Raw genomic sequence first — 19926 nt, 5'->3', positions numbered from 1 at the left:
TCCATCAATCTGACATGCTATCTTTTGCTTTTCTGTGTTTATGCACATGGATTTCACTGCCAAGGACATACTTTTGCTGCCTGGATAAATTTCCTAACCCTCAAAGCTCACCTCATGTTTCATCTCTTCTGGACTGCATTCCCTCACCTTCCAGTCTAATATAAACAGTCTTCTTGACTATGTTCTCTTAACACCATCTCCTTTTGTATTTCAATCATTTAGTTCATTTTTTGGCCTTTATAATTGTTAAAAATTCCCTAATGCATTCTATCAGTTATTTGATTGATCTTCACTTCTAATACAGTTCTGGCATGCAGTAAGGACTAGGAAAAATTTTATTGAAGGAGTTAATGAACACACTTGAAACTCTTGAGACTTTGACCATAATCTCTCTTAATACTGAAGTTCTCTTTATTTTTTCCTTCCTAGATCTTCTTTCTTCTTATGTCATCAAAGTGCAATTTTTTCTTCCTACTTCCAGAAGTGTTTTCTCATGTCCCCTGCAATCTCATAACCTGAAACTACTCATCACTATCCCCCAAACTGTCTGAGATTTTTCCCCTGAGAAATTGAAAGAGGTGCTGCATAGGAATTAAGATTTTGTTACAAAATAAAGTAGCTAGAATGATTCAAACAGGAGTCAGAAAGTCTATGAATATACTACTGAAAATTAAGACATTAAAAACTTAAGAAAGTAGAGAATGGCAATTTTAACTTTGGCCATTACTATTTGAGGTAGTATGTTCTCAGATAAATAATTAAGGGTCAGCTATAATTCCACTTATTAAGGTCAAAACACAAACTAAGCTAGAAATGATGTAAAGATTAGAGACAGAAAAAAATATGTCATGCAAGATAAGTGTTTAGTTCAGTAATTTTGTATTTTACTGAGGAGGAAATATAGAAATCTTGATGTAAGAAAATAATATCAAGAAGGGAATATTCTTATATGAAAGAACCAAGCTTTCTTTTCAGTGGTACTGAAACTGCATTAAACTATTGATGTGTAGATTAAATAACTGGTAGTAAATGTAGAGATGAAGAAACTTAATGTAAAGTGTCAGAAATCAATTGACCTCCAAGATTTAATTGAAAACCTATATTACCATATAGGCTGGTAGGAAAATATGAATGATTTCACATAAATTCTTTTAGATATACATCTATTATTAAAAAAAAAAAACAGAGCTGTACTAAAAATGCCATCACATAAGCAAATAGTGATTATAGAACCTGATGATAATAAAATGAATATAAAAAGAAAATTAGATGTTAAAGTAGGTTTATTTATCCAACAAATTTTTATTTGGTAAAGGATGACAATTATGTCTGAGAAAACATGAGTGAGAAATAAAAATATCAGACGCTTTTGATCTATACATTTTAATATAACATATCTTTAATATAAAAGAATTCTTAAGAACCCTGCAACAAACTTAAGAATCAAAACAGTACCAAGAGTAACAATAATCTTGAAGTCATTGTGTGGTCTTCACCAATCCCACCTGCCTTTCCCCATGAGGAACCAACAGCCTGTTTATCATCCTTGTGATTTGCTTTAACAAAATTGTCTTATGACATGTGGATATATATCAAAATATTCTTTATCTTTTCTTCATTTTAAAATATTGCTAAATTCATATTATAATATATGTAATCATTCATGACTTCCTTTTGTTTCCACAACCTTTGTTGAGGGTATTTGTAGTTTATTTACTTTGTCTAATAAATAGAAAACTAATGTGTATCATTCCAGCTTTCTGCCAGGAAGCGTTTACCGCAAACTGACCTAGGGAGGAAGAACCCAAGAAGAGCACAACAGTCTCAGTGAGCTGAAAAGACAGAGAAAGGGTAGCAGAGAGGCTGAGGTGACTGAAATATATAAGGCAGAATAACAGAAAGGGAAAGCAACACAGAGGATGATTTGTTCAAATCTACATTGGGATATCATTGAGTACTTGACCAAATAATAAGCAGTGTATGTATAGAGTGAGACTTCACACCCTAAGAAAAACTACTGGAGAAGAAATACCACCAGGAAGCTGAAAAAATATTGGATATTGCACAGAATCAAAAGAAAGGAAAACCCCAACCAATCAGAGTGAAAAATTTTATGAACAAATGGTTAATTCACCAGAGAACCTAAAAAAGACCAGACCTTAGGACAAGGGTTAACCTAGTCCTAAAATAAAGACTACTTTGAACACATCCTAACAAAGATTACAAACAATCCTCAGAAGGATTAAGCTGAGCTACAAGTAAATTTGCATGTCAGAACAAAATCTACCAATTGTTAAGGGACAAACTAAAAAAATCAGGTACCTGACAATGTATAGGATATAACAAATATTGCTAGAATTATGAAGAAGCAAAAAAAATGAACTATAAACAGGAGAAAATCAGTCAAAAAACACACAGAAATATCTGTGTTTTATTTAAAACAGCTCTTACAAATATATTAATGACTAAATTTAAAAATTTACTTGTTTGGCTTAATAACAGGTTAGACACTGCAGAAGAATAGATGAATGAACTTGAAGATAGAGCAATAGAAACTATATAAAATATATAGAGAAAAATATTGAATTATGCCTAAGAAATCTATGGAACAATCATTAAGTTATCTAATATATATGGAAGTTTAGTCCCAGAAGATAGGGATAGGCATAAAAATATTTGAAGATTATGGTCAAAAGTTATCACATTATTGAAAAACATAACTCCACAGATCTCCAAAGCTCAATGAAATGCAAGCAGTATAAGGCATACCATAATCTAATTGCTAAAAGAAAAAATTTAAAGATAGTCTACCCAGAATTATTTTTCCAGTGAAAATATTCTTCAAACATGAAAGCAAAATAAAACCATGGTCAAGCAAAAACAAAACAAAACAAACAAAAACACAAATCCTGAATAATTTGTTGTAGTAGACAGCATTATAATAAATGCTAAAGAATGTTTTTTAGGCTGAAGGAAACCTAATATTATTTGGAAACTCCAATCCCCTCAAATGAATGAAAAGCTAGAAATCACTTTTTTCTTTTTTAATGTGTGTAAATAGAAAATGTATTTGCTCTTTTTAATTTCTAAAATTTCTAATTTCTACTTTTTTCTCTAAAGTAAAAATAATAGCAATGTGGTGGAGGATTTATAAAGTATGTAGAAATAATGTATATGATAAAAATGGCACAAAATATGGGAAGGGAGACAAGTGAGCATAATATTGTCAGATACATATTCCAAGCTTTAGAACAACAATACATACATAAAAAGAACAAAGGGCTATAGCTAATGAATCAATAGAGGGCCTTAATGAAATACTAAAAAAAAAAAAAAAAAGTAATTAAAGGAAAATAAGGCAAAGAAAGAGGTCAAAAAAGGAACAAAAAACTGATGGAGTAGAAAGAAAACCAGACTTAAAACCCAACCATAGATAATTGTATTAAATGTAAATTCACTAAAACACACCAAAGGTGGACATTGTCAAACTGGATGAAAAAGCAAGACCCTATTATACCATAATATACTATCTGCAAGAATCCCATTTTAAATGTGTGTGTATATTTATCTATCTATCTATCTATCATTTATCAAGAATATATATGTTGAAAGCAAGAGGATAAAAAAGATATAAACATTATTCATAAGAAAGTTAAAGTTACTATCTTAATATCAGGTAGTATATTTAGCACAAGGATTGTTACCTAATATGAAGATAGGCTCTTCATAATAATAAAAAGATTAATTTCTCAAGATGATATTAGAAATCTAAAATGTATATGCACCTAATAACAAAGCTTTAAAATATATGAAGGAAAATTTGATATTAAAGAAGAAATTGACAAATCCCCAATTATAATTGGAAATTTTAACACTCTTCTCCAGTAACTTATAAATTACAAGAATACCAGGATGGAAAATCAATAAAGTAACATTCTTCTCCAGTAATTTATCAATTACAAGAACAAAAAGACAGAAAATCAGTAAAGTACAGAAGACTTGAATACAATTATTAGCCAACTTGACATAATTTATATTTAAAGAACACTACAGCCACTAACTACAGAACACACTTAAAAAATCTACTCATGGAACATTCACAAAGATTAACTATATGGTAGACCATAAGAGAAGTATCACTCCTTATTACAGGACTGAAAATTTAGAAGGTATATTCTTTTTTTAAAAAATTTTATTGGAATATAATTGATTTATAATTTTGTGTTAGTTTCAGGTGTACTGCAAAGTGAATCAGTTATACGTTTACATATATACACTCTTTATTTAGATTCTTTTCCCCTATAGGCCATTACAGAGTATTGAGTAGAGTTCCCTGTGCTATACAGTAGGTTCTTATTAGTTATCTACTTTATATATAGTAGTGTGTTTATGTCAGCCCCAGTCTCCCAATTTATCCTTCCCCCGCTTATCCTGTGGTAACCATAAGTTTGTTTTCTACATATGTGACTCTACTTCTGTTTTGTAAATAAGTTCATTTGCACCCTTTTTTTTTTAGATTCCACATATAAGTGATATCATGTCATACTGAGTGAAGTAAATCAGACACAAAAAGACAAATATCATGTGATATCATGTATATGTGGAATCTTTAGCTGAAACAAAATTAAACTGTACATCAATAACAAAAGGATACTTGAAAAGTCACCAAAATATTTGGAAATTCAAAAGAACACAACTAAATAACCAAATTGTCAAAGAAGAAACCACGGGGGAAATTAGAAAATATTTTGAACTGAATAATAATGAAAACACAGTGTGTGATATAGTTAATGTAATGCTTAAGTGTAAATTTATATATTTAAAAAAGGGAAAATTTGAAAAGCAATGGTCTAAACTTCCACCTTAAACAATTAGAAATGTCAATCAATTTAAAATCAAAGTTAATACAAGGAAAGAAAGATTAAATAGCAGAAATCCATGAAATTGAATATGGACAGACAATGGGAAAAAATGAAATACAAAGCTGTTCTTATAGAAAATGTCAATACAATTGATAAACATAAAAAAGAGGAGATAAAATTCAAATTATCAATATCAAGTAGGAAAGAGGAAACATCACTATATCTCTAAAATATTAAATGACAGGAAGGGAATGTTTAACATTTAATTTTACAATTAAACTAAATAAACTCCTTAAAAGACATAGTTTGCATAATTGGCACAAAAAGAAATAGAAAAATCCGAATTATCCCATATCTATTAATGAAATTGAATTTGTAATTTAAAACCTCCTCACTGCAAAAACTTTAGAATAGGATAGCTTCACTGATGTATTTTGTCAGGCACATAAGGAAGAAATGATACCACATGGCCAAGCGAGGTTTACCTCAGGAATACAGAAATGGTTTAACTTTTAAGAATCAATTAATGTAGGCTTCTTTGGTGGTGCAGTGATAAAGAATCCGCCTGCCAATGTAGGGGACATGGGTTCGAGCCCTGGTCTGGGAAGATCCCACATGCCGTGGAGCAACTAAGTCCGTGTGCCACAACTAACTGAGCCTGTACTCTAGAGCCCGTGAGCCACAACTACTGAAGCCCGCACACCTAGAGCCCATGCTCCGCAACAAGAGAAGCCACTACAATGAGAAACCCGCGAACCACAATGACGAGTAGCCCCTGCTTACCACAACTAGAGAAAGCCCACACGCAGCAACGAAGACCCAATGCAGCCATAAATAAATAAATAAATAAAAATTTTTAAAAATCAATTAATGCAACTTGTCACATGAATAAAATAAAAGAGGATAATCTTACATTCATGTTTGTTAGTGCAAAAAAAGCATATGACAAAATTCAACATACTTAATGAAACGCTTAACAATGTAGGATTAGAGGGAAGCTTCCTCAGCCAGAAAAAGGGTATCTACAAAAAATATATATATATATTCAACATCATACTAAATGGTAAAAACTAAAATGTCCTCCTTTCTTTTTTTCTCTTTCTTTTTTTTCTCTAACTAGTTATGTTCAACATTCAATGGGGATGGATCCTAGATAGCAAAAGAAGCCATAAAAATAAATAAAATGTCTTAGAGACAGGAAAGGAAGAAGTAAAACAGTCTCTGCAGATGCTGTAGATATGTATGTGTACTATATTGAGAATCTACCAAAAATTACTAAAGTTAATATTTAGGGATAAACTATACAAAATATACACACGACTTGTACACTGAGAAATCACATAATATTGCTGAGAGAAATGAAAGAATATCTAAATAAATGAGGAGATATACCATGTTTATGGATTACAACACTCGGTAGTGTTCAGATGTCAATCTCCCCAAATTCACATATGAATTCAACATAATTCAGTCAAAATCCCAGGAAACAAATTAGCAAGCTCCTTTTAAAATTTACATTACAATTCAAAGAATATAGAATAGCCACAACAATTTGGTAAAAAAAGAATGAACATAAAAGACTTAACACACTTGATTTCAAGATTTTCTCTAAAAGCAGTAGTAATCAGGAAAGTGAGGAACTGGCATAAGACAGGTTTACAGATTAAGGGAACAGAAGAGAGTCCATAAATAGACCCACACATATAAGATTAGTTTGTCACAAAAATGCCAAGTAATTCAATGGGGAAAGAGTACTATTTTGAGCAAATAGTACTGCAACATGTGGATATTCATACTGAATAAAATTTAAAAGTTTGACAATACCAAGTATTTTTCAAAGATGTAAAACAGCTGGAAATTTTACACATTTCTGGTGGAAGTATAAAATTATATAGTTATTATGGCAAATAGTCTGGCAGTTTTTTATACAGTTAAACATTAACCTTATCATATAACCTAGAAATTCTACTCCTAGTTACTTACCCAAGAGACATAAAAATATGTCCACCAAAAACTTGTACATGAATGTACAAAGCGTTTTTATTCATAATCGTTTAAAATGGAAAACAACCCAAATGTCCAATAGTCAAGACTGGGTAAACAAATTGTGGCTTATCCATGTATTAAAATACTACTCAACCATTAAAAGAAATGACCTATTGATCCACACAACAACATAGATTAATCTCACAAATCTTATGTTGAGAGAAAAAGCCAGACTAAAAATGGTACAGACTGTATGATTCAAGTTACATTACAGACTAAAAAAGACAAAGTAATCTTAAATTATGGAAGTCAGATAATTGATCACCTGGGACAAGGGTGAGGGTGATAGGGAAGGGGCATGAGGAAACTTCTGGGGGGTGAAAGAAATATTCTATATCCTGATTAACCTAATTAAGGTGATGGTTGAATAGGCATGTACATTTGTCAAGACTCTTCAAACTGTACCCTTAAATAGATTTATTTTATTTTTGGTAAATTATATCTTAAAAAAGGTTTATTTGTAAATACCACTATAAAACTAGTGTACATTATTCTTTGTGGACATGTGCAAGAGTTTCTCTGGGGATTGTAATTAGTAATTCCATTCCATCTCATTAGTGATCTTCCAGATCATAGAATATGTAATTATTCTCACGTGTAAGTTGATTCCAATAGTTTTCCAAAGCTGTTGTACAAATATAAAACCCTACCATGTGTATAAGACTTCTTATTGATTGACATCCATGTCTACAATTATCAGGTTTTTCAAAGTACTACATTTTGCAAATCTGTTAGGCATGAAATAAAATTTCATTGTAATCTAAATTTTCATTTTCCTGATTATTAATGAGATTCAATGTGCTGTCATATGTTTTGTGATAATTTATGTTTTTTTCTTTTGTCTTTTTCTCATTTTTATGAGTTGTTTTCTTATGCATTTGTAAGAGTTCTTTATTCAATCTGTAGGCTTTGTCAGTTATTTGTTTGGCAAGTAACTCCTCCCCAGGTGTGTTCTTTTAATAAAAAGAAATTGTTAATATTAATGCAGTCAAATGTATCAATATTTTTATGGGTAGCAATGTTTTATATGTTGCTTTAAAAGTTAATTCCTCCCTACAACAAAGACATAAAAGCATTTTATATGTACCTATTTCTGCAAGAGTTACCATTGACATTAACATCTATCCAGCAGACCCAGGAAAAGTGAAAATGGGGGATCATGTGGAAAATTCATTCCTGGATCACATTTGGTACATTGTTCTTTCCGTATTCTATTGACCAGACCTCAATCCCATGCCCCTACCTAAGGGATGCTGGAAAAATGAGGTGTAATTATGTGTCCAGGGAAAAGGGAAAATGTGGTTTTTGAACACTTAGTTAATCTATTCTTCTAAGGAATATTTTGGTTCTTCAAACACATTGAATGCACTCGTTCCTTTTCCCAAGGGAGACAAACCAAATCTCATCTGGCCTCTGCATCCACTCAAGTCCAAGATTTCCAGATCTCCATCAGGTCTAGATATGGATCATCTTGATTCTGTTACATAGGTACTTAAAAGAGAAGTTCATTATCCACAGAAAAAATATTCCACACAGAAAAGAGGAGAACAGGAGCCCCAAACTACTCACTGGTCCATCACAAATATGAAATTCTCCTGTAAGATCATTCATTGTAAAGCTTTTCTCTCTTGTGTGTGTGGGAAGAATGAGAGAGTTCTTTGTTTTTTTTTTTTTTTTTAATCAGTCATCAATTTTATACACATCATCGTCTACATGTCAATCCCAATCTCGAATTCAGCACACCACCATCCCCACCCCACTGCGGTTTTCCCCCCCTTGGTGTCCATATGTTTGTTCTCTACATCTATGTCTCAACTTCTGCCCTGCAAAATGGTTCATCTGTACCATTTTTCTAGGTTCCACATACATGTGTTAATATACGATATTTGTTTTTCTCTTTCTGACTTACTTCACTCTGTATGACAGTCTCTAGATCCATCCACGTCTCTACAAATGACCCAATTTCGTTCCTTTTTATGGCTGAGTAATATTCCACTGTATATATGTACCACTTCTTCTTTATCCATTCGTCTGTCGATGGGCATTTAGGTTGCTTCCATGACCTGGCTATTGTAAATAGTGCTGCAATGAACATTGGAGTGCATGTGTCTTTTTGAATTACGTTTTTCTCTGGGTATATGCCCAGTAGTGGGATTGCTGGATCATATGGTAATTCTATTTTTTAGTTTTTTAAGGAACCTCCATATTGTTCTCCATAGTGGCTGTATCAATTTACATTCCCACCAACAGTGCAAGAGGGTTCCCTTTTCTCCACACCCTCTCCAGCATTTTTGGTTTGTAGATTTTCTGATGATGCCCATTCTAACTGGTGTGAGGTGATACCTCACTGTAGCTTTGATTTGCATTTCTCTAATAACTAGTGATGTTGAGCATCTTTTCATGTGCTTCTTGTCCGTCTATATGTCTTCTTTAGAGAAATGTCTATTTAGGTCTTCTGCCCATTTTTGGATTGGGTTGTTTGTTTCTTTAATATTGAGCTGCATAAGCTATTTATATATTTTGGATATTAATCCTTTGTCCGTTGATTCGTTTGCAAATATTCTCTCCCATTCTGAGGGCTGTCTTGTTTATGGTTTCCTTTGCTGTGCAAAAGCTTTGAAGTTTCATTAGGTCCCATTTGTTTATTTTTGTTTTTATTTCCATTACTCTAGGAGGTGGATCAAAAAAGATCTTGCTGTGATTTATGTCAAAGAGTGTTCTTCCGATGTTTTCCTCTAAGAGTTTTATAGTGTCCGGTCTTACATTTAGGTCTCAAATCCATTTTGAGTTTATTTTTGTGTATGGTGTTAGGGAGTATTCTAATTTCATTCTTTTACATGTAGCTGTCCAGTTTTCCCAGCACCACTTATTGAAGAGACTGTCTTTTCTCTATTGTATATCTTTGCCTCCTTTGTCATAGATTAGTTGACCATAGGTGTGTGGGTTTATCTCTGGGCTTTCTATCTTGTTCCATTGATCTATGTTTCTGTTTTTGTGCCAGTACCATATTGTCTTGATTACTGTAGCTTTGTAGTATAGTCTGAAGTCAGGGAGTCTGATTCCTCCAGCTCCGTTTTTTTTCCCTCAAGACTGCTTTGGGTATTCGGAGTCTTTTGTGTCTCCATACAAATTTTAAGATGATTTGTTCTAGTTCCGTAAAAAATGCCATTGGTAATTTGATAGGGATTGTATTGAATCTGTAGATGGCTTTGGGTAGTATAGTCATTTTCACAATATTGATTCTTCCAATCCAAGAACATGATATATCTCTCCATCTGTTGGTATCATCTTTAATTTCTTTCATCAGTGCCTTATAGTTTTCTGCATACAGGTCTTTTGTCTCCCTAGGTAGGTTTATTCCTAGGTATATCATTCTTTTTGTTGCAATGGTAAATGGGAGTGTTTCCTTAATTTCTCTTTCAGATTTTTCATCATTAGTGTATAGGAATGCAAGAGATTTCTGTGCATTAATTTTGTATCCTGCAACTTTACCAAATTCATTGATCAGCTCTGGTAGTTTTCTGGTGGCATTTATGGTTTCTCTATGTATAGTATCATGTCATCTGCAAACGGTGACAATTTTACTTCTTCTTTTCCAATTTGTATTCCTTTTATTTCTTTTTCTTCTCTGACTGCTCTCGCTAGGACTTCCAATACTATGTTGAATAATAGTGGCGAGAGTGGACATTCTTGTTGTGTTCCTGATCTTAGAGGAAATGCTTTCAGTTTTTCACCATTGACAATGATGTTTGCTGTGGGTTTGTCGTATATGGCCTTTATTATGTTGAGGTAGTTTCCCTCTATGCCCACTTTCTGCAGAGTTTTTTATCATAAATGGGTGTTGAATTTTGTTAAAAGCTTTTTCTGCATCTATTGAGATGATCATATGGTTTTTATTCTTCATTTTGTTAATATGGTGTATCACACTGATTGATTTGCGTATATTGAAGAATCCTTGCATCCCTGGGATAAATCTCACTTGATCATGGTGTATGATGCGTTTAATGTGTTGTTGGATTCTCTTTGCTAGTATTTTGTTGAGGATTTTTGCATCTATATTCATCAGTGATGTTGGTCTGTAATTTTCTTTTTTTGTAGTATCTTTGTCTGGTTTTGGTATCACGGTGATGGTGGCCTCATAGAATGAGTTTGGGAGTGTTCCTTCCTCTGCAATTTTTTGGAAGAGTTTGAGAAGGATGGGCGTTAGCTCTTCTCTAAATGTTTGATAGAATTCACCTGTGAAGCCATCTGGTCCTGGACTTTTGTTTTTTGGAAGATTTTTAATCACAGTTTCAATTTCATTACTTGTTATTGGTCTGTTCATATTTTCTGCTTCTTCCTGCTTCAGTCTTGGAAGGTAATACCTTCCTAAGAATTTGTCCATTTTTTCCAGGTTGTTGATTTTATTAGCATAGAGTTGCTTATAGTAGTCTCTTAGGATGCTTTGTATTTCTGTGGTGTCTGTTTTAACTTCTCCTTTTTCATTTCTGATTTTATTGATTTGAGTCCTCTCCCTCTTTTTCTTGATGAGTCTGGCTAATGGCTTATCAATTTTGTTTATCTTCGCAAAGAACCAGCTTTTAGTTTTATTGATCTTTGCTATTGTTTTGTTTGTTTCTATTTCATTTATTTCCACTCTGATCTTTAAGATTTCTTTCCTTCTGCTAACTTTGGGTTTTGTTTGTTCTTCTTTCTCTAGTTCCTTTAGGTGTAAGGTTAGATTGTTTACTTGAGATTTTTCTTGTTTCTTGAGATAGGCTTGTATAGCTATAAACTTTCCTCTTAGAACTGCTTTTGCTGCATCTCATAGGTTTTGGATCATTGTGTTTTCATTGTCATTTGTCTCTAGGTATTTTTTGATTTCCTCTTTGATTTCTTCAGTGATCTTTTGGTTATTTAGTAACGTATTGTTTAGCCTCCATGTGTTTTTGCTTTTCACGTTTTTTTTTCCCTGTAATTCATTTCTAATCTCATAGCATTGTGGTCAGAAAAGATGCTTGATATGATTTCAATTTTCTTAAATTTATTGAGGCTTGATTTGTGACCCAAAATGTGATCTATCCTGGAGAATGTTCCATGTGAACTTGAGAAGAAAGTGTAATCTGCTGTTTTTGGATGGAATGTCCTATAAATAGCAATCAAATCTATCTGGTCTATTGTGTCATTTAAAGCTTCTGTTTCCTTATTTATTTTCATTTTGGATGATCTGTCCATTGGTGTAAGTGAGGTGTTAAAGTCCCCCACTATTATTGTGTTACTGTCGATTTCCTCTTTTATAGCTGTTAGCAGTTGCCTTATGTATTGAGGTGCTCCTATGTTGGGTGCATATATATTTATAATTGTTATATCTTCTTCTTGGATTGATCCCTCATTATCTAGTGTCCTTCCTTGTCTCTTGTAACACTCTTTATTTTAAATTCTATTTTATCTGATATGTGTATAGCTACTCCAGCATTCTTTTGATTTCCATTTGCATGGAATATCTTTTTCTATCCCCTCACTTTCAGTCTGTATGTGTCCCTAGGTCTGAAGTAGGTCTCTTGTAGACAGCATATATATGGGTCTTGTTTTTGTACCCATTCAGCAAGCCTGTGTGTTTTGGTTGGAGCATTTAATACATTCACGTTTAAGGTAATTATCGATATGTATGTTCCTGTGACCATTTTCTTAATTGTTTTTGGTTTGTTTCTGTAGGTCCTTTTCTTCTCTTGTGTTTCCCACTTAGAGAATTTCCTTTATCATTTGTTGTAGAGCTGGTGTGGTGGTGCTGAATTCTCTTAGCTTTTGCTTGTCTGTAAAGCTTTTGATTTCTCCATCAAAACTAAATGAGATCCTTGCGAGGTAGAGTAATCTTGGTTGTAGATTCTTCCCTTTCATCACTTTAAGTATATCATGCCACTCCCTTCTGGCTTGTAGAGTTTCTGCTGAGAAATCAGCTGTTAACCTTATGGGAGTTCCCTTGTATGTTATTTGTCATTTTTCCCTTGCTGCTTTCAATAATTTTTCTTTGTCTTTAATTTTTGCCAATTTGATTACTATGTGTCTTGGCATGTTTCTCCTTGGGTTTATCCTGTATGGGACTCTCTGCGCTTCCTGGACTTGGGTGGCTATTTCCTTTCCCATGTTAGGGAAGTTTTCGACTATAATCTCTTCACATATTTTCTCAGGTCCTTTCTCTCTCTCTTCTCCTCTGGGACCCCTATAATGCGAATGTTGTTGCATTTAATGTTGTCCCAGAGGTCTCTTAGGCTGTCTTCATTTCTTTTCATTCTTTTTTCTTTAGTCTGTTCCGCAGCAGTGAATTCCACCATTCTGTCTTCCAGGTCACTTATCCGTTCTTCTGCCTCAATTATTCTGCTATTGATTCCTTCTAGTGTAGTTTTCATTTCAGTTATTGTATTTTTCATCTCTGTTTGTTTGTTCTTTAATTCTTCTAGATCTTTGTTAAACATTTCTTGCATCTTCTCGATCTTTGCCTCCTTTCGTATTCCAAGGTCTTGGATCATCTTCACTATCATTATTCTGAATTCTTTTTCTGGAAGGTTGCCTATCTCCACTTCATTTAATTGTTTTTCTGGGGTTTTATCTTGTTCCTTCATCTGGTATATAGCCCTCTGCCTTTTCATCTTGCCTATGTTTCTGTGAATGTGGTTTTTGTTCCACAGGCTGCAGGATTGTAGTTTTTCTTGCTTCTGCTGGCTGCCCTCTGGTGTTTGAGGCTATGTAAGAGATTTGATGGGAGGCTCTGGTGGTGCGTAGAGCTGACTGTTGCTGTGGTGTTCAGAGCTCAGTAAAACTTTAATCCACTTGACTGTTGATGGGTGGTGCTGTGTTTCCTCCCTGTTGGTTGTTTTGCCTGAGGCAACCCAACACTAGAGCTTACCAGGGCTTTTTGGTGGGGCTAATGACCGACTCTGGGAGGGCTCACACCAAGGAGTACTTCCCAGAACTTCTGCTGCCTGTGTCTTTGTCCCCATGGTGAAACAGAGCCACCCACTGCCTCTGCAGGAGACCTTCCAACACTAGCAGGTAGGTCTGGTTCAGTCTCCCCCAGGTTCACTGTTCCTTCCCCTGGGTCCCAATGTGCACACTATTCTGTGTGCGCCCTCCAAGAGTGGGGTCTCTGTTTCCCCCAGTCCTGTCGGAGTCCTGCAATCAATTCCCACTAGGCTTCAAAGTCTGATTCTCTAGGAATTCCTCCTCCCGTTGCCAGACCCCCAGGTTGGGAAGCCTGACGTGGGGCTCAAAACCTTCACTCCAGTGGGTAGACTTCTGTGGTATAAGTGTTTGCCAGTCTGTGTCACCCACGCAACAGTTATGGGATTTGATTTTACTCTGATTGCGCCCCTCCTACCATCTCATTGTGGCTTCTCCTTTGTCTTTGGATGTGGGGTATCTTTTTTGGTGAGTTCCAGTGTCTTCCTGTTGATGATTGTCCAGGAGCTAGTTGTGATTCTGGTGTTCTCGCAAGAGGGAGTGAGAGCACGTCCTTCTACTCTGCCATCTTGGTTAATCTCTCCCAGGATGAGAGTGTTCTTAATTAGACACTGATATTACTCTGTAAGAAATTATCTTGTCTGTCCTCCAGGGTATCTTGACTTCCCTCTCTGACATTTTTCTTTTTTGTTTTATTTCATGGCCACAGTTGAAATGTGTATTGAGGAGTGTTCCCTCCTTGGGGGCTGTACAGATTTTGTAGCTCAAATTCCTATTGATCTACATTTGGAAGCTTAAAATTTGTTTTAAGGCTCAAATGCTCAAAGATTTGTTGCTGTTTTAAACTGAGACACTTGGTTTCTTTGGCAATGTAGTCATCTCAAAATCTAATTGGTTTCTGACTTGTTTGCTTCCACTCAATTCCATGTACTGATAACCTCATTGAAAATTATTCAATAAATAATACTTGAATTAAACAATTAACAAAAACTATCTAAAAGCTAATTTTAAAACTTTTATCAAAAATAAAATATACCTTTTTTTCCAAAGGACATATAACTTTCACAATAATTCATTCTATATTTAGCTACAAGGATTAATTTAACAAGTTCCAAAAAGCAGAAACTACAAGTCACTATTTCTACATGTCAAAATATATGGCATGTGGTTACCTCTGATATCAGAGGTAAAAGCAGTCATACTTTTATTATTAACTGTAAAAAATAACTATATTGCACCTCCAGCTAAAAAATTAGAGTATAATAATAAATGTGCTAATCAAGAAACAGGAATAAGGAAATAAAAAATAGAAACTCTAAAACACACACCAAAAATTAAAAATTCAAAAAAATTTTTTAAAGACCTGTAAAAGAGACAAACCTTTGACAAAACTAATCATTGTCACTAACATTTATTGGGTACTCACTACTTGCAATGTATTTTGCTAAGCAGTTTATAAGAACTTAGCTCACTTAATGCTCAAAGTCATGTTATGAGACTCATTCATTAATTTACTTCATAAACATTTATTAAGTACCAACTATGTGTCCAGCACTCTATGAGACACTGTGGACATACTGCTGAACAAGAGAAATGATGCCTCTGCCCTCAAGATATTTGCATTCTGAAGGAACAAATAAATACCCTCGTTTTACAGTTGGGGAAACCAGATCATAGAACTTAGATAACTTTCTTAAGGTTACATAGCATCTTTGTGTTTGAATTTTATTGTATCCCCTGGTATATCATGCCCCTAACCAACACAGAATGCTAAAAAGGGGAGGGGAAGATTGAGAAAGCACATACTCATACCATTAAAATTGTAAAGAAGATACAAATATTATCACCATATTATTGCAAACATTTTTTTTTCACCTACTTGCTCTGTGCCAGGTAGTAATTTAAATCATTAAATGTTTATAATTACCCGCTGAACTACGTGTTATTATTTCTACCATATTTTACACTTGGGGTAACTGAAGAAATGAAATGAGATATTAAAAAACTTGTAGTTGCATGCAAATCAAAACTACAATGAAGTATCACCTCACGCTGGTCAGAATGGCCATTATCAAAAAAGCTAGAAACAATAAATGCTAGAAAGGGAATGGTGAAAAGGGACCCCTCCTACACTGTTGGTGGGAATGTAAATTGATACAACCACGATGGAAAACAGTATGGAGGTTCCTTAAAAAACTAAAAATAGAACTACCATATGACCCAGAAATCCCACTACTTGGCATATACCCTGAGAAAACCATAATTCAAAAAGAGGTATGCACCACAATGTTCATTGCAGCACTATTTACAATAACCAGAACATGGAACCAACCTAAATGTCCATCAACAGATGAATGGATAAAGAAGATGTGGCACATATATACAATGGACTATTACTCAGCCATAAAAAGAAACAAAACTGAGTAATTTGTAGTGATGTGGATGGACCTAGAGTCTGTCATACAGAATGAAGTAAGTCAGAAAGAGAAAAACAAATACTGTGTGCTAACACATATATATGGAATCTAAATTAAAAAAAAAAAAAATGGTACTGATGAACCTAGTTCCAGGACAGGAATAAAGAGGTAGACATAGAGAATGGGCTTGATGACATGGGGTGGGAGGGTGAAGCTGGGATGAAGTGAGAGTAGCATTGACATATAAACACTACGGATTGTAAAATAGTTAGCTGCTGGGAAGCAGCAGCATAGCACAGGGAGATCGGCTCGGTGCTTTGCCATGACCTAGGGGGTGGGATGCGGAGGATGGGAGGGAGGCTCAATGGGGAGGGATATGGGGACATGTGTATGCATATGGCTGATTTGCTTTGTTGTGCAACAGAAACTAACACAGGATTGTGAAGCAATTATACTCCAATAAAGATCTATTTAAAAAAAAAAATTGTAGTTGTAGAGCTATTTTTATCCTGGGAAGTCTGGATGTAGAATACAGGCTTAACTACTACTAAAAGGTGTGACCACTCATGATGGAAGAATTTTTTAAACCTTTAAACAATTAGCATTTATACAACTCACTGCTAAAACATTGAAATTATGGATGAAATGCTTGATTTTCTAGGGAAACATGAATTGCCAAAGTTGACACAAGCAAAAATTTATATACAAATAATTAAAGAAAATATGGAAGAAATTGAAAACACTTTCATAAAACTAACTCTACTGATGGTGGCAGGTGCAGGTGAATTTTTGTGAGAGTCCTATCAGTGTTCTAAGGAACATATAATTTCTCTACTATTTAAGCTATCAGAATAAGAGATAGGAATATTCTGGCATGTTTACCAAGCTATCACCCATCACTATGATACCAAATCTGTCAATGCTAGCTTGTAAACAAAGCAACCACCAGCTCACTAACAAATATGCACACATGCAAACCAACAATCCTAATGAGTACAATCTCACCTTTGAATATAGATGCAAAAATCTTAAATTTAAAAATATATCAAATCCATTCTTGTGCACATTAAAATAACGATATATCAGGCCAATGTAAGGGTTATTTGAAAATGCAAGGTTCAGTTTTCCTGGATATTGAAGCAAAAATTGTCAACTCTAGTACAGCAATTTCAATTCTATATTTTATTCCTAAGAAACAAGTAAGAAAAGTGTTAAAAAATAAACAGGGTGTTTATCATAGCATTGTTTATAATAGTGAACATTGCTATTGCGCCAGTCAGGAAAATTAGTGGAAAATATCCTACATTTAGCAATTATAATCCATCGTAAAATGTTACAAGACATCCAAGTAGTATACACAAAGCACTTTGATGTTTAAAAGAAAAAAATTCCCAGCCGACTACACAAATAAGGAAAGGCTTTACTGAAGAGGAGGTATTTAGAATGGGTCTCAAAGAATTAATAGCATTTTAACAGATATGACTGGAAACACACAAAGTTGTGTTTCTGGGCCAGGAGATATGGAAGGAAGTAGTGAGAAATCGAACTGAAAAAGCAGACTGGGTCCAGAGCATAAAGTACATTAAATATAGATAGTAATAAATAAATCAGTGGAACAGAACTGTGAAGCCCAAAACAGATTTAAGCATGTGAGAACCAATTATATAACAAAGGCAACATTCCAAAAATTGTCGGAAAAGGAGTTTTAAGGATGCTAAAATAATTAGTTGCATTTCCTATTTCACATCAAAAACATGAATATAGTCCAGATGGATTAAAGATCCAACTGCTTAAAAATAAGTTTTAAAAAATGCTACCAGAAACGCTGAAGGAAATATGGACATAAACTTGGGTTTACAGATAATTCTACAAGCAAACAAAAATTCAGAAGTCATGAAGGAAACTACAAATATGTTTGTTTCTCCCAAAAATATTTATAAAATTGTATCACAGATACCATCATAAACTATCAATACACTGAGAAAGAATTTTCCTGAGAAACAAAGTCATAATAGCCCTAATACACAAAGAACTCTAAGAAATTAAGCAATGCGAACAGGCAAGTAGAAAAGTGAAAGAAATAATTGAAAAATAACATAATCAAACAATTCACAGAAAAGCAGATTCAAATCATCAATATAATTATGAAAAGATGTTCAACTTTCTTAGAGTCCAGAGAAATTTTAACAGAATGCCACTTTTAACCTTTCAATGCTGACAAAAATTAAACAGATTGATCACATAATGTGGTGGCAAAGATATGGGAAAACAGTCTCATATATTACTTATAGGTGTGGAAACTGCTACTATATCATTGGAAAACAATCTGGCAGTACTTATTAAAAAGAAAAATGTACAGTCCTTTGATCTATCAATTCCACTTTTGTGAATGCTGTAGAAAATAAAAAGCAATGGTATATGATACATGCACAAGGTTGCTTATAGAAATATTATTTCTTAGTAGCAAAAAAAAAAAAAAAAGGAAAAATGTTGGGACTATGCTGAATGTCTAACTATAGGGGATGGTTGATTAAATTCTGATACATCCATACAAGGGAATAATATGCAGCTATTAGCCAGAATAAGTCAGGAGTTGGTCTTGGATTTGATATTTTATTAATAAAATAACTCATCATATGTGTTTATATATGCATCAACACGACAAGGTGGGAAATTACTTGCTAACTGTATTTCTTTTTGCAGAAAGAAGATACTTGAAGGGGTGGGAGCAAAAAAAGTACTTAATTCACTTTTCATGACTCTTTTGTTCAACTTTTATAATAAGCATATATTATTTTGTAATTTATCCAAGTTACTTTTTCCATTTAAACAAATTTACAGTTACAAAAAATAAAGTATAATATATATATATGAATATACATATATGTGTAAAATAGAGTCTCTGAATTGCTTTCCTGAAATACGAAAGAAAAGGAAACTATCCTCTTTGTAATTTACTTACCAGACGATCCACATGGAAAGTGAAGTATATCAACCAGCACATGGTCCTTAATTGTGATGACACTTTATTGCACTCAGCCTATTAAGTGCTTAAATTACCAGATAACAGAATCTGTGTTCCTAATAGTGGAAAGTGTATTAATGGTATTTTCCCTCCTTATTGTAGCCCAGTTCCAACAATCACATGGATGAAGGTTAATGGTTATATTCCTGGTAAAGCACGTCTGCGTAAATCTCAGGCAGTACTGGAAATACCCAACGTGCAGCTGGACGATGCAGGCATATATGAGTGCCGAGCTGAAAACTCACGTGGAAAAAATTCCTTTCGTGGACAATTACAAGTATACAGTAAGTGTTTTCAGCAAAAATGGATGCTCTAGTCCCAAGAGTCAAACTGAAAATACAAACTAATTTGAACTAAATAGTGCTTGTTAGCTACATTAAAAAATGAGTAATAATTTATAATCATGTTTCTTTTACATGGCAAAGCATCAGGTAAAATTACCCTACACACAGAAATGCTTTAAAATAAAAAATGAATGGGGAATTATAAGGTTCTTTGTACAGCATAAAGAATTGATAACCTCAAAAATGAGATACGTTCCCAGCACCAAAGCCATCTTCTAAGTTACAAATCTTGTAACCTTTATTAACTTATTCTTGCCCTTGGCCTGAATCAGAAGTCACAATTAATGCCCATGAAC

General features: G+C 33.8%; 1 protein-coding gene across 2 annotated transcripts in view; it reads left to right on the top strand.

Annotated features, from left to right (window-relative positions):
* The window catches only part of CNTN5 (contactin 5), a 1402912-nt gene that overhangs the window by 1077433 nt on the left and 305553 nt on the right, over nt 1-19926 (top strand). For both annotated transcript variants that reach the window (XM_059930535.1, XM_059930534.1), the window contains exon 10: nt 19389-19570. In XM_059930535.1, the coding sequence (XP_059786518.1) occupies nt 19389-19570 (182 nt within the window). The remainder of the gene's footprint in view (nt 1-19388; nt 19571-19926) is intronic.

The sequence above is a fragment of the Balaenoptera ricei genome, chromosome 8 (assembly GCF_028023285.1).
Source record: "Balaenoptera ricei isolate mBalRic1 chromosome 8, mBalRic1.hap2, whole genome shotgun sequence".
Lineage (NCBI taxonomy): Eukaryota > Metazoa > Chordata > Mammalia > Artiodactyla > Balaenopteridae > Balaenoptera > Balaenoptera ricei.
This window is presented reverse-complemented; position numbering and strand designations above follow the sequence as displayed.